The sequence below is a fragment of the Microplitis mediator genome, chromosome 5 (assembly GCF_029852145.1).
Source record: "Microplitis mediator isolate UGA2020A chromosome 5, iyMicMedi2.1, whole genome shotgun sequence".
Classification (NCBI taxonomy): Eukaryota; Metazoa; Arthropoda; class Insecta; order Hymenoptera; family Braconidae; genus Microplitis; species Microplitis mediator.
This window is the reverse complement of record NC_079973.1, coordinates 16,287,145-16,299,806: the sequence shown is the minus strand read 5'-3', so window position 1 is coordinate 16,299,806 and position 12,662 is coordinate 16,287,145. Positions and strand designations below refer to the sequence as shown.

Here is a 12,662-nt window from a genome sequence, read left to right as displayed (position 1 = left end):
TTTACAAAAATTCAAATCGATTATACCGTAAATCGATCTAGGTATCCGGCTGATTAAGTTCGTGTAGGATATTAATTTATTCATTTACAGTCATTATTAATAAATTAAATTGCCAATTGAGTTAGATACTCGGCTGATAGTCAACTATCGTGTAGAGTATAGTTCTTAATTGCAATTGAAAGATCTCGAAGATCTATCCGGTTCGAGTGAATTGTGACACAAATCACGTGAATTTGTGATCTCACTTTGTGCCGAGTTTCTGCGCATAAAACCCCTTTTGGGTGTGAAAAAGAACGCATTAATAAATAAAAATCTGTTTAAAATATCCGATAAGATAAATAATCTTATAATACAAATTATATAAAAGTTGTGAAAAACTAGAGTGAACAAGTGACGTTCTGTTAAAACGTTGTCAATTAAAATATAATAAAAGATCAAGTTCATCACTCAAGCCGTTCGATTTTCATTCGAAAGTAGTACATAAGATATCATCCTATCAACCCAGCCGCACCCATTCTACCAACCTTACAGGAAGGCCGAGTGAGCTGTTTAGTTCTGGAGGGATAATAGCTGCCGTACTAGAAGAATTGACATCGAAAGGTAGGTGAAAGAACTATTTTTCTATCGTCATAAAATTACTTTTGGCTTAAACAAGAGCACCAGTCTCTTTGAAGACGTTTGGGTTCTTAATTTTCGAAAAGATCCACTATAAATAATAAATTATAGGAAGATAATTTCTTCCTCGTATTCTTTATTGTTGTCCGCACCCTCCAACCCGCTTGTCCAAAATTACTATCGCTACCAAAGGGAGAAATCCCGGATAAATAATTAAAAATTAAGCGGCGGACATAACAAAGGAAATTAATTTCCAAAGGCTGTTGAACCGCTAACAAATACACGCTACATTGAGGACATCTATGGAGGCGCAGACGAACTCGCTGAGGCAATTCAAGTCGCTCTCGACACAAAAAATATGTGTGCCACAGGATGTTTTCCGCTCGCAAAATGGGCAAGTAATTCAACGAAATTACTCTCTCAAGTCACTCCAGTTGAAACCCAAGAAGATACACTACGAGATCTTGGGGATACTACAGTAAAAGTGGTCGGATTAACCTGGAATTCAACACAGGATAAATTCCAGTTTGGCTATTCGCTACCAGAAGCATCTCCAACAACTAAACGCATAATTTTATCTGAAATTACTCACTTGTTTGACCCGCTTGGGTTTTTGGTACCGATCTTCGTAAGAGCCAAGATGTTCATGCAGAAGCTATGGCTGCAGAACTTCGACTGGGATGCTACGCTATCGCCGTTACTTCTTCAAGAATGGAATTTCGAAACAACCCAGCTAGATGAAAAATCTACATTCACAACAGAGTTACCAAGATTCAAAAATCGCTATCAAGTGTCAACTGGGATTTTATTCCAGTGAATCTTAATCCAGCTGACTGCGCTTCAAGAGCTTTAACAGCAGTCAAATTAGAACAGCATTCGCTATGGTGGACGGGACCTAAGTGGCTCAGTCAATCAAAAGAGAACTGGCCATTTTTTGACATCCCTACGCAGACGGTATCACATCTTGAAGAACGTCCAGGTCTGGGTTTTACCATCTTCAAGGCAGATTCACACCTGCTACACACGCTACTGGATGAATTTTCTAAATTGTCACCACTACTTCGCACGCTTGGAATCTGCCTACGTGCCATTGCTAAATTTGAACAAGTGCCACAGTCCACACTGGCCACACCACTATCTACAGTTGACCTGAAACTCACAAAGACTTTGCTGATTAAGTACACACCAAAACAGTACTATTCGCAAGAGCTGAAACTACTGAAAGATGGTGATTCTCTACAACGAAATCATCGTCTCGCTGAATTGATTCCCTACGTCGACTACAACAGAGTACTCAGAGTCGGCGGTCGCGTGAAGAATTCGCTACTGGATGATGACCAAAAAAATCCAGCTATTTTACCAAGATCATCACGCTTAAGTACGCTATTAATAGATCATTCGCATCATAGAACATTCCACGGGAGAACTCAATTTACTCTCGCTGATCTACGGAGATTTGTCTGGATAGAAGGTGGGCGAGTTCCAGTCAGGTCTCATATTCTTCGCTGCGTCGTGTGCACGAGACATAGAGGCGTTCGTGCATAACAACTAATGGGACAGTTGCCATCCGCTCGTGTAAGACCATCTAAAGCCTTCTTACACACTGGAATAGACTACGCTGGACCAGTAACACTGAAGACATTTCAAGGTCGAGGTGCGAAAACTTATAAAGGTTTCGTCGCAGCATTTTGAAGATTTACTAGTCGGAGAGGTGCCTGCAGTACCCTATACTTGGACTGTGGTACAAACTTTGTAGGAGCAGACGCCACGCTGAAGAAAGAATTCGCAGCAGGATCGAGACAGCTAAAGGAACTCCAGTATTTACTCGCTACAGATGGCACAAACTGGAAGTTCAACCCGCCCATCGCTCCTCATTTTGGTGGCAAATGGGAAGCAGCCGTTAAATCAATCAAGTTTCATTTTATATGAACTATTGGTGAATCGCTATTGACCTACGACCAACTCGCTACAGTGTTAACACAGATTGAAGCTGTGCTGAATTCAAGACCGATCGCTCCGCTATCTGAAGATCTTGCAGATTTAACTGCTCTGACTTCCGGACATTTCTTCGTTGGTGAACCGCTAATCGCTAGACCTGGTCCTTCACTACTGGAGAACAATACCGCTACGTTGTCACGCTGGCAACAATTACAACAAATGTTCCAGAAATTTTGGAGCAGATGATAGTCTGAGTACCTACAACGTCATCAGTCTATATCTAAGTGGCACCATTCATCTAATGACATCAAAGTGGGCTCATTAGTCTTGCTGACTGATGAGAGGTTCCACCATCTAAATGGCCACTTGCAAGAGTACTCGCATTACACCCAGGGAGAGATGGCCTGACTTGAGTAGTCACCCTGAAGACCGCTACTACTGAACTTGTTCGACCAATCGCTAAACTGTGTGTACTACCAGTTCACTCTCCAGATGATAATCCTGTCGACACCGTTGCGGGCGCTGGGGAGAATGTTCAGTCACGAGCTTGATTAAGTTTAAAAGCTTCGTGCATTTCCGCTAGTCCGGGAGCGGGGACCGTGTCAAGATGACATGAGAACCCGCTACCAGCCGGTGAATCAGAAAAATTGCCGGCTAACTATTTCCTGTTGGCACGCTTTTAAGCCAATGAAAGAATTCACTGGGACAGCCATGCTGTCCACGTCACCTTCAAGCGGGAACGAAGGAAGACGCCGTCGTTTCATCATCTGTTCTACAACGTGCTTTGTTATATACAACCTCGTACTCAGAAAACTGCTCTGCTATATAAAGTATTCTCTTGTGTAATATAATACTAAACTTTGTGCTAAATTATCCTCAATATTTAGTCAGTATATTAATGCTGCTATTTATTGTGTATAAATGAATTGTCATTCGCGTGTAATTAATAAGTGAATTAATTTCCGTGAATCTAACCGCTATCGACCACGTGTCAATTTATTATACGCGAGTCTTTTTTTCAGTGTTGCGTTTGCTCTCAAGTATTGCTTTAGTCGCATTCGCTATAAGTATTAAATTCTTACAATTGAAGGTGTGAATAAGTGTAAATAAATCTCTAAATTATTTTTCATTAAACCAAGTATAATTTTTTAGTTGTTTAAAAACCTCACGCCTAAATCAGATCCACAAGTTCATCCCCTCATTTTACACTAACTTTTGGCCGATTATATAGATAATATACCAGTATAACTTTTACGCCAATAGAGTACTGCTATATACATAGTCTACAATGTTTACTCAATTTTTAGATGATGACTATAATTTAACAGTATTGCTATTAACAAAATATTGTCTTTCAGTGCAATCATAATAAAAGATCGTTTTATTATCGAGAAGAAAAATTTAACGGAAATAGATTTTAATGTGCAATGCATAAGTTATCAAGACTTGAAACCATGACAGATGCGCGTTTCTATATTGAAAAAAATTTCCAATGCTTTGAAAGTATCATAAAACAGTAAAAATGTCAAGTTTAAGGTACAAAGTTGAAGCCTATCAAGTCATCTTTAAGATACATTAGGTAAAAATGATTTAAAATATTTCGTTTTAGAGTTATACGAACCTTAATAATTGAAAGATCACAATAAAATATAATTGATAGAATTGGAATATACTGAGAAATGCATAAGTTATCAGGAATGAAAACCATATTTTAAATTTTCATGATTTTATTCAAACATTTAGGGCTATCAAATTATTGGAAAGAAGAGTCAAAACATAACGTTTAAGGTAAAAAAATTTCAACTTATAAAACAAACCTTCTGATACTTTCTACAGAAATCGTCTAAGAGTTTCGATTTCAAAGTTATACAACTTTAACAGTGAATAAAAACTGATTTTTCTGAAAAATCGTTAAGATTTCAAACAGCTATGACTTCTGAACTAATCTACTGATTTAGCCAATCTTCGAACTTAATAAAAAAAAGTACCCATAGAATATGTGTAAAAATTTTTAGTAAGATCTAATAAGAATTCTAACGGCTATCACGATGACAAGACCAGTGATAATCATAGGGCGTAGAGGTACATTTGATACATCATAAGTAACAAAAAAAATACTTTTAGAATATAAAATAGCTGTGAAATTGACAGGTCATGTTGTTCACAATTAAATACAATTGTTGACAAAGAACAAGTAAGATGAAATTATATGGGGATCGAAAGAGACCACAAAGACGAAGAGTTGGTATGATTTTAGACATATTTTAATACATTATTTTATGACATCCAGAAAAAATAACATAAAATGTTATTTTGTTGACATTTTGACGCCGATGTCTTTTGAAATCATCAACCAATTCTAGCATTTAATGTTGCAGTTGACGTATCTTGTTGAATTCTAGAGCTGATTGAAATTTGAAAACGATTGGTTCAGTCGTTTCAACGATATTTGGAAGAAACCGTTCTTTAACCTTTTTTTTTCCCACGATCTTTCTATGACAAATGATCTGATTTTTATGTTTGGAGTGGCAATCAACTCGTTTTGGTAAAGTCTAAAGCTGATCAGATTTTGAAATCAATTGGTTCAGTTATTTCAAAGATAATTGCAAAAAACTGTGTTTTATCGTTTCTTTCTTCCGCGGTATCTCTAAAACAAATGACCTGATTTCGGTGGTTGAGGTGGCATTTGACGCGTTTTGATAAATCCTAAAGCTGATCAGATTTTGGAATAGTTTAGTTCAGTTGTTTTAAAGATATTCGCAAAAAACCGTTTTTATCATTTCTATCTCCCGCAATAACTCTTAAACGAATTATCCGATTGAGGTGGCTAAGGCGGCAATCGACGCGTTTTATTGATTTATAGAGCTGATTAGATTTTGAAGTCGATCGTACAACTTGTTTCTGAGAAACCAATAAAAAACTAAAAAAAAAATTTTTTTTTTTTTAATTCACCAATATTTTCGAGTCTACTCGATTAGATGATCTGAAATTCTCAGAAAAGTCGATGGCCAACAAGCTCTTTCGATTACCGCCTCAACCATTAAAATCGGTTCATTAGTTAAGAAGTTATGAAGAGTTTACACACACACGCACACTCGGACATAATTCTAAAAATAGTCAGAATAGCTTCCTAGGATCTCAAAACGTCGACATCTGATGAAATTTTAATTTTTGCAAATCGGGGTGAAAACAATAACTTCCCAATTTTTCGAAAATCGTCGATTTTCTTAGCACCCAGAGAAGAAAGCACGACGGGCCCAGACTTGACCCAAGTATGTAGAACCTTGGTCCAAGCTTGTAAGCCAGCCTTGGCTCAGCCTTGGTAGGACTCTGGAATGATAACACTGGGCCAGATCTAGTATCTAGACCTGGCCCATGCTTTGTTGCCCGACCTTGCCTATGCATAGAGGAAACGAATGAATTTAATTAAAAAGAAAAAATTTATTATTAATAACCTTGCAGAATTGATGGTCATTAACGTTTAAACTATCTAAAGAAGGTAAATAATGTAAAGAAAACTCAGTGAAAATTCTGATGGGCTCCGGGCACGAACTGCCGCCCTTCTGATTGTTGGGTCCGAACGATAGCTACTCGATAAACCTACTAATGTTGAACCACTATATTTATATGATCTACGTATTAAACCATAGGTATACCCGATCTTGGGTAATCCAATCTTGGCCCAAGTCTGGCTTGCCATTTGATGGCCAAGGCTCGGTTACCCAGTCTTGGCCCAATTTTGGCTTGCCATTGAACGGTCAAGGCTTGGTTACCCAGTCTTAGCCCAAGTTTGGATTGCCATTGAATGGCTAAGACAGGGTTCCCCTTGTGAGAACTAATGGTTCCCATTGAGGAAACTAAATTTTTGTTGATCTTTGGAGCCCCGTAACTCGTTCCCAGTTCGTTTGACGCACATAATGCATAAGCACTTTTTATAGAGAATTCAATTTCCTACGAATTGAGACTAGGCAGAATGAAAAAAAAATTTTTTTTATAGTTTTAATAACGAAAAACTGAAATGAAAAATTTTCGCGTGTATTTTAAATGAGAAAGGGGACCCTCCTTTGTGATAGCTCAATTTTAAAGATATCTAACTGAAAATCCGTGAGGATTCATTTATAATATAAAGTAACTTTTGAGCCTATAAGACGTTGAGATGAAATAGTATATTACATACCTAGGCCAGTAAAATAAGAAAAGTCTCAGAGCACATGTAATTGTTGGCCGAGGCGAAGCCGAGGCTGACAAACATGTGGTCTGAGGCTTTCTTTTTTACTGGCCAAGGTGCGTATACTATTTTTCTGCTTGACGAAGCCGGAAAGTTGCAACTTCGTTTAGGGCAGCGGCCCGAAAGTTGCCACTTTCCGGCCGGAGGGCAGAAAAAATCTTTGTTGTTCTTGGGACACCCTAATATATATATTAGGGTGATCCAAAAAATAACAAATTTTTATTTTTTTCTCGGAAACAGGTTCGAAAGTTTCATTTAGATAACAAAAAACGCCTGTGAAAATAAGAACTCTTAATATTAATATTAAGAGGTTCCTCATCGCACTTTTCTATTTTCCATAAGAATAACATGGAAAAAATTTTTTTTGCGTCTTCTGATTTTTATAAGTAGCTAATGATGCGTCATAAGAATAATTGGCACATTTGTGAAGGTAATTCTCAACAAAAGAAGTTTCTTATCATTTTTTGATAAATCTATTTGTTCAAAAGTTATTTAAGGTTGAAGTCAAATTCATATTAAATTTTGAGATCTTTTTACTTTTCCGGCGAAACTATCAGACCCATTACAAAATATCATAAGACCTTTTTTGTAGACAATCTTATTCCCTAGAAGTTAATTTCAGCAAAGTTATTTCGAATTCCGTATTGTTTTCTAGTTATTTTTAACTTCCCGCTAAGAAAATCGACGATTTTCGAAAAATTGGGAAGTTATTGTTTTCACCCCGATTTTCGAAAGTCGAGATTTCATCAGATGTCGACGTTTTGAGGTCCTAGAAAGCTATCCTGACTATTTTTAGAATGATGTCCGAGTGTATGTGTGTGTGTATGTGTGTGTGTGTGTGTGTGTGTGTGTGTGTGTGTGTGTGTGTGTGTGTGTGTGTGTGTGTGTGTGTGTGTGTGTGTGTGTGTGTGTGTAAACTCTTTGTAACTTTTTAACTAATGAATCGATTTGAATGGTTGAGGTGGCAATCGAAAGAGCTTGTTGGCCCGCAACTTTCCTGAAAATTTCAGATCATTTGATTAAGTAGACTCGAAGATATTGGCGAATTAATGAAAAAAGAAAATTATTTTTTTCTAGTTTTTTAGTAATTTCTAAGAAACGACAGGAACGATTGATTTCAAAATCTAATCAGCTCTAGAACTTTGTAAACCGCGTCGAATGCCACCTTAACCATCTCAATCGGTCAATTTGTTCAAGAGATATCGATGGCGAAAGAAATGGTAAAAAACGTTTTTTTTCGATTATCTTTGAAGTGACTCATCCGATCAATTTCAAAATTTAATCGGCTGTAGAGTTTAAGAAAACGCGCCGATTGCCACCTCAAACGTCAAAATCGGTTGATTAGTTCAAAAGATATAGGCGCTGAAGAGTTAAAAAAATAACATATCATGTTATTTTTTCCAGATAAATCAAAATATAATGTGCTAAAATGTGTCTGAAATCATACCAACTCTTCTTTTTTATAGTCTCTTCCGATTATCAGATAATGTCATATAACCTGTTCCTTAGTTTTAAACATATTGTCAGCAAAAAATTGAAAAACCCAGTTTTTAATGTTTTTCTCGGATATTCCATATATTATTGCTCTGACCTAAGTCAAAACTTATTCAAATCACGATTTTGATCACTGACATAGATTTCTGCCTCAATACATTTATTTCAGAGAACATAATCGATAATGAAAATTTAAAACCCGCTTCTTCATTAATGATTTTCGATTCTTAACATTTCAAACTCTAGCATAAAACGTAACTTGTTAGAGCTTAAAAGGCTGATAACAAAATAATTGCATGTAACAGCATTTTCGAGCTCGAAGAGCTCGAAAATATATTCACAGTGATGTTTTCAAGCTCCTTGAGCTCGAGAACAGCGGGAAGTTTTGGGGCTGACCCGCAGGGCCAACCGAGGCCCGGACTTTTATTTTAATGTCAAGCTCTTAAAATTGATCAGAAGACTATTTTTTTATGCGCTTGACATTAACACAATAATAACTAGAAAACAATGCGGAATTCGAAAAAACTTTATTTGAAATAACTGCTGTCACGATCGGAGAGAGTGAAGGCGACGGGCGAAGGGTTATATTTAATTAATTATTTACTAGAAAACTACCCGTAATATTTATTCTATTACTCAACCAAGGAGCCAAAAATAAGGACCGTCACGTGGCTAGTGTGAGAATGTTAAATATTCGGTAATATTTCAAAATAGTAAATAAGTCTATTTTGTACCGAGCGGAAGTACAATAAACTATCCCGATTGTTGACCTGCGTGGCTTAGGATAGGTCCGGGATATTAGAGCGAATGGAAAGTAGGTAGGTGAATGTGGGCCCTCGAGAAGTCCCTGTTCTTTGCGTCTGTCTCTTTCTGTACCCGTTCACTTGTGAATGTTAGAGCAAGAGGTATAATAAGAAAAAGATATATTTTGTAAAAGGAAAAGAATTGTATATTCTTATATGTTGTTTTACATAGGTGTGTTATACTTTTAACAATATTCAATTAGACTTACCACTCTGGTTGAAGTGGTTTACAATTTTTCGCTGATCACACTCTCTCACAGTTCACCAATTTGAATTTATGATTGCGAATTTATACAGTTTATGTCTTTTATTTTTAATTGCACTGGGACACGGCACTGTGGCTTCGTGAATTAGATTCAGCGAAATTAAAAGCACTATTCGGATTCGAAGCTACTGGGGTACCGAGATGATGCACTCCCCTATCTATCGAATACGAACGCGAGTTATTTTATTTTAATTCAGGATTTAGATCTAGGAGTCCGGATTCCTAGGCTGTGGACCATCACGAGACCGATGATCCTGTTTTGAGTGAGTCGAATCAACCGAGATTTTAGCAAGTTTAAAATTTAAGTATTTGACCAAGGAGCCCGATTGCCTAGGCGGTGGACCGTTACGTGGCCAATGATTAAAATTTCAGACTCTGATTCGCGGCACTAATCGGACGTGGCCGTTTAGAACTAATCTTTAGGTTGATAAAATTTCAGACCAAGAACCGGCGATAGATTTTAGCTATTGACTCGAGATCCGGCAGAGATTACTTTAGATTAGCGATTGACTGCCTTCGTTAGTTTTTCGGCAGTTTATATACCCTAGTTTTGGATGGGGGAAGTGTATTGGTTCCTATGGATTTCTTCCTGGTTTAGCTCATCGATGATGATCTAATGAAGTATTACGCAAGGGTACCAGATTCGGTGGTCATCTTTGTGACAAACAAATGAGTAATTCACGCAGTAGGTGTAGTGTTAGCTATAATTTCCGGGTTTAGGGAATTGAGATGCGTCAAAAACATGATGCGTAAGTCTTCCGGGTTTGCATGAAAAACAAATGCGTAAGCATGTTGAGCAATCTATGTTATAAGTCCGGTATTGGTAAAAGGGTGTCTAGATATATCTCAAAAATAAACAAAAATATGATGCGTGAATATTCCGGATTTGGAGGTCATCTTATGTGACAAAAACAACTGAGTAAGCCTATTGAGCAATAGTTTGGAAATCAAAATATGACTAGAAATATTGAATTTAAGTTATAAGTAACGTCAATCATTTAGCTCGTAAAGTTGTTTACCACGGATTTATCAAAGGCCCAGTGCACACGTGCAAGCGTCCCAAGTAAAGTGGACGATGATTTCATCATAATTCCGATCATCTATCTGATGCTATGCTTACACACACATACACACACATTCTATTGTAAATGTATTGTCGCAAGAAGTACGCAGGTAGGTGTGGATGCAAGATGAGTATACTTCTAAGCATCATAGTTAGACTGAGAAAAGATGACAAAGAGAAAGGGACAGATAGGTATAACGTAGTCCCATCTGTTTATCCCTGTCCGTTCACGGTCATCGTGCATACACGTACATAGATACCAGAGAAAGGTCGAATTATTGGGCGTAGTCGAGTATTTTTGTAAACAAAAATAATGAGAAAAATAAATAATAATATAAACTATTGTTTTGATCGATTAAATCGCAATTTATATGTATCGATTGTTACACCTCTACCCTTAAAGTCGTCATCGTCCTCGATGACTTTGATTTATGCAAGTTGCATAAATAAAAGCAATTAGAACTGATTAATATGAATTGCGTTTTAATCTTAACCTTTGTGTACTGTATTTTTAAAATAATTTCGAGTTATTCTTGCGGGTGATTGTCGTGGGTGGTTCTTCATTTTGGTCCCCTTTTGTCTATTGGCGTTAGTTATTGCGTTCTTGAATCTTCTTGTGACCTTCCTTCCCTTTATCTAGTTGATTGGCGGGTGTCTTGCTTCATATCTTTAAATAAAAACTTATAGTTTGTAATATCACGTTATTTCGGCTGTTTGATCTTGGTTGTTGTTACGGAATCGATAAGTTTCTAAAATTTTATAGGTTTTTGGAGGTTTCGTTGCGATGTACTCGTATCGGGTTATGGGGGTCATCCTTTTTCTTCTTTTGTGGAAATCTGTGGATTTCTTGGGTTTTGATTGGCTTGTGATCCCACTTTTCTTGATCTTCTGGTCTTGGAGAGTTTTCTTTATAAACGGAAAGAATCTTTCAATCGTCACTCAAAGTTTTACTTCGAACAGTGTTTAAAGTAAATAATAAAAAAACAAAATGTTCCGTGTCAAGATTGAAGATGTCGAGTGTCAAGATGATACTGATATTCGTCAGGATGTAGAAGAGGCCTCTGGAGAACTTGAGGTGAAAGAAGAGCTTCTGGAGCAGTCACCATCTACACGGGTTCAGGATGAACAGGCTCGGCATCCAGGGGTCCCTACTTCTCCTGAATTGTTGGAGTGGGCAAATAGTTCTCCTCCGAGAGCTCTCGATTGTTTGGAGATCACGGACTATGGGGTACGTTGAGTTTGTTTTTCTTTTCTTTACTTTTCAAAATTAAAAATATTTATTTTATTTATTTATTTGTATATATATTTTTTCTTTTTTTTTTATATATATAGCATCATTCGGGATCCACTGTTATAGTGCACCACACTCTTCTTGAGTCTACCTCCGAGAGCGAGGGGGAGGATGACATTCCGGTGGAGACTCCAGTCCCGGAGGTTTTCGAGGCCTCTCCTCAACAGGAAGTGGTGGTTCCTGTAGTGCTGCCGTTGTCAGGGGTAACCATCTACCCCAGTAACAGAGGATTACTTCAAATATCATTTAGAGTTACCTTTTTGGAGGGATATGGGTTCCTGATCCCGTTTTCGGATCCGTTGATTACGGTTCTCTCCCCAATGACCACTGACGAGGGCAGATGGGTCACGGAGCACACCCCATGGAGGTTTATGGATCAGTTCCGGCATGATACGGTGTTGTCTGTAAGTATCTATCCCATATAAATATATAGAGATTCATCTATTTAGATTTTTGTGTGTTCTTTATTTAATATATGTTCGTTATTGTTTCAGCTGATGATAAATTTATGCCCTGCGCATTACCAAGAGCGGATGAGTACCGCCTCGGTCAGAGTCGGCCTGTTGCTGGACGAACTTCGGGACGTGGCTTGTTTCCTGAGTCCTCCCTGTGTCTACTGCGGTCAAGGTCTTCTATGATTGGATGGGCTTGACTTAGAAATATATATATTTTATTTGTATGGTTTAAGTTATGTTATGATGTAATTCATGTTTTCCTAATAAAATTTTGTTTATTGTAATCTTTTTATGTTGAATTAGTTGTACCCATCCTATTCTACTTCCTTTTCATAAATATTTAATTAAGTAGATTAGTAATGTTCACTTGAATGTTACTAGTCTTATAAGATATATTTATCATATACATATATAAGTAACGAGTGTTAATAAGTTGAAATACTATAAGATATATATACATACATATATATTATTCTTAAGTTCGTATGTTGTTGATGTTTTATACATACG

At 37.1% G+C, this 12,662-nt stretch overlaps 2 protein-coding genes across 2 annotated transcripts; both read left to right on the top strand.

Annotated features, from left to right (window-relative positions):
- The first annotated feature begins 973 nt into the window (after positions 1–973).
- On the top strand, positions 974–2,160 carry LOC130667326 (uncharacterized). Its single transcript, XM_057468838.1, has 2 exons — positions 974–1,311; positions 1,377–2,160. Exons 1-2 carry the CDS (start codon positions 974–976, stop codon positions 2,158–2,160), a joined length of 1,122 nt encoding a protein of 373 aa, XP_057324821.1.
- An 8,093-nt stretch (positions 2,161–10,253) lies between these two features.
- Positions 10,254–12,408, top strand: LOC130668489 (uncharacterized). Its single transcript, XM_057470810.1, has 3 exons — positions 10,254–11,634; positions 11,739–12,101; positions 12,192–12,408. The coding sequence occupies exons 1-3, from the start codon at positions 11,395–11,397 to the stop codon at positions 12,333–12,335; spliced, it is 747 nt and encodes a 248-aa protein (XP_057326793.1). The 5' UTR covers positions 10,254–11,394; the 3' UTR covers positions 12,336–12,408.
- The last annotated feature ends 254 nt before the right edge of the window (positions 12,409–12,662 follow it).

Excerpts from the sequence above, each read along its gene's own strand:
- LOC130667326 (XM_057468838.1), top strand. The coding sequence starts at position 974 with ATGTGTGCCACAGGATGTTTTCCGCTCGCAAAATGGGCAAGTAATTCA. Across the intron at positions 1,312-1,376 it reads TGGGATGCTACGCTATCGCC|AGTTACCAAGATTCAAAAAT; the intron begins GTTACTTCTTCA and ends CATTCACAACAG.
- LOC130668489 (XM_057470810.1), top strand. The coding sequence starts at position 11,395 with ATGTTCCGTGTCAAGATTGAAGATGTCGAGTGTCAAGATGATACTGAT. Across the intron at positions 11,635-11,738 it reads TGGAGATCACGGACTATGGG|CATCATTCGGGATCCACTGT; the intron begins GTACGTTGAGTT and ends TTATATATATAG. Across the intron at positions 12,102-12,191 it reads GGCATGATACGGTGTTGTCT|CTGATGATAAATTTATGCCC; the intron begins GTAAGTATCTAT and ends TTATTGTTTCAG.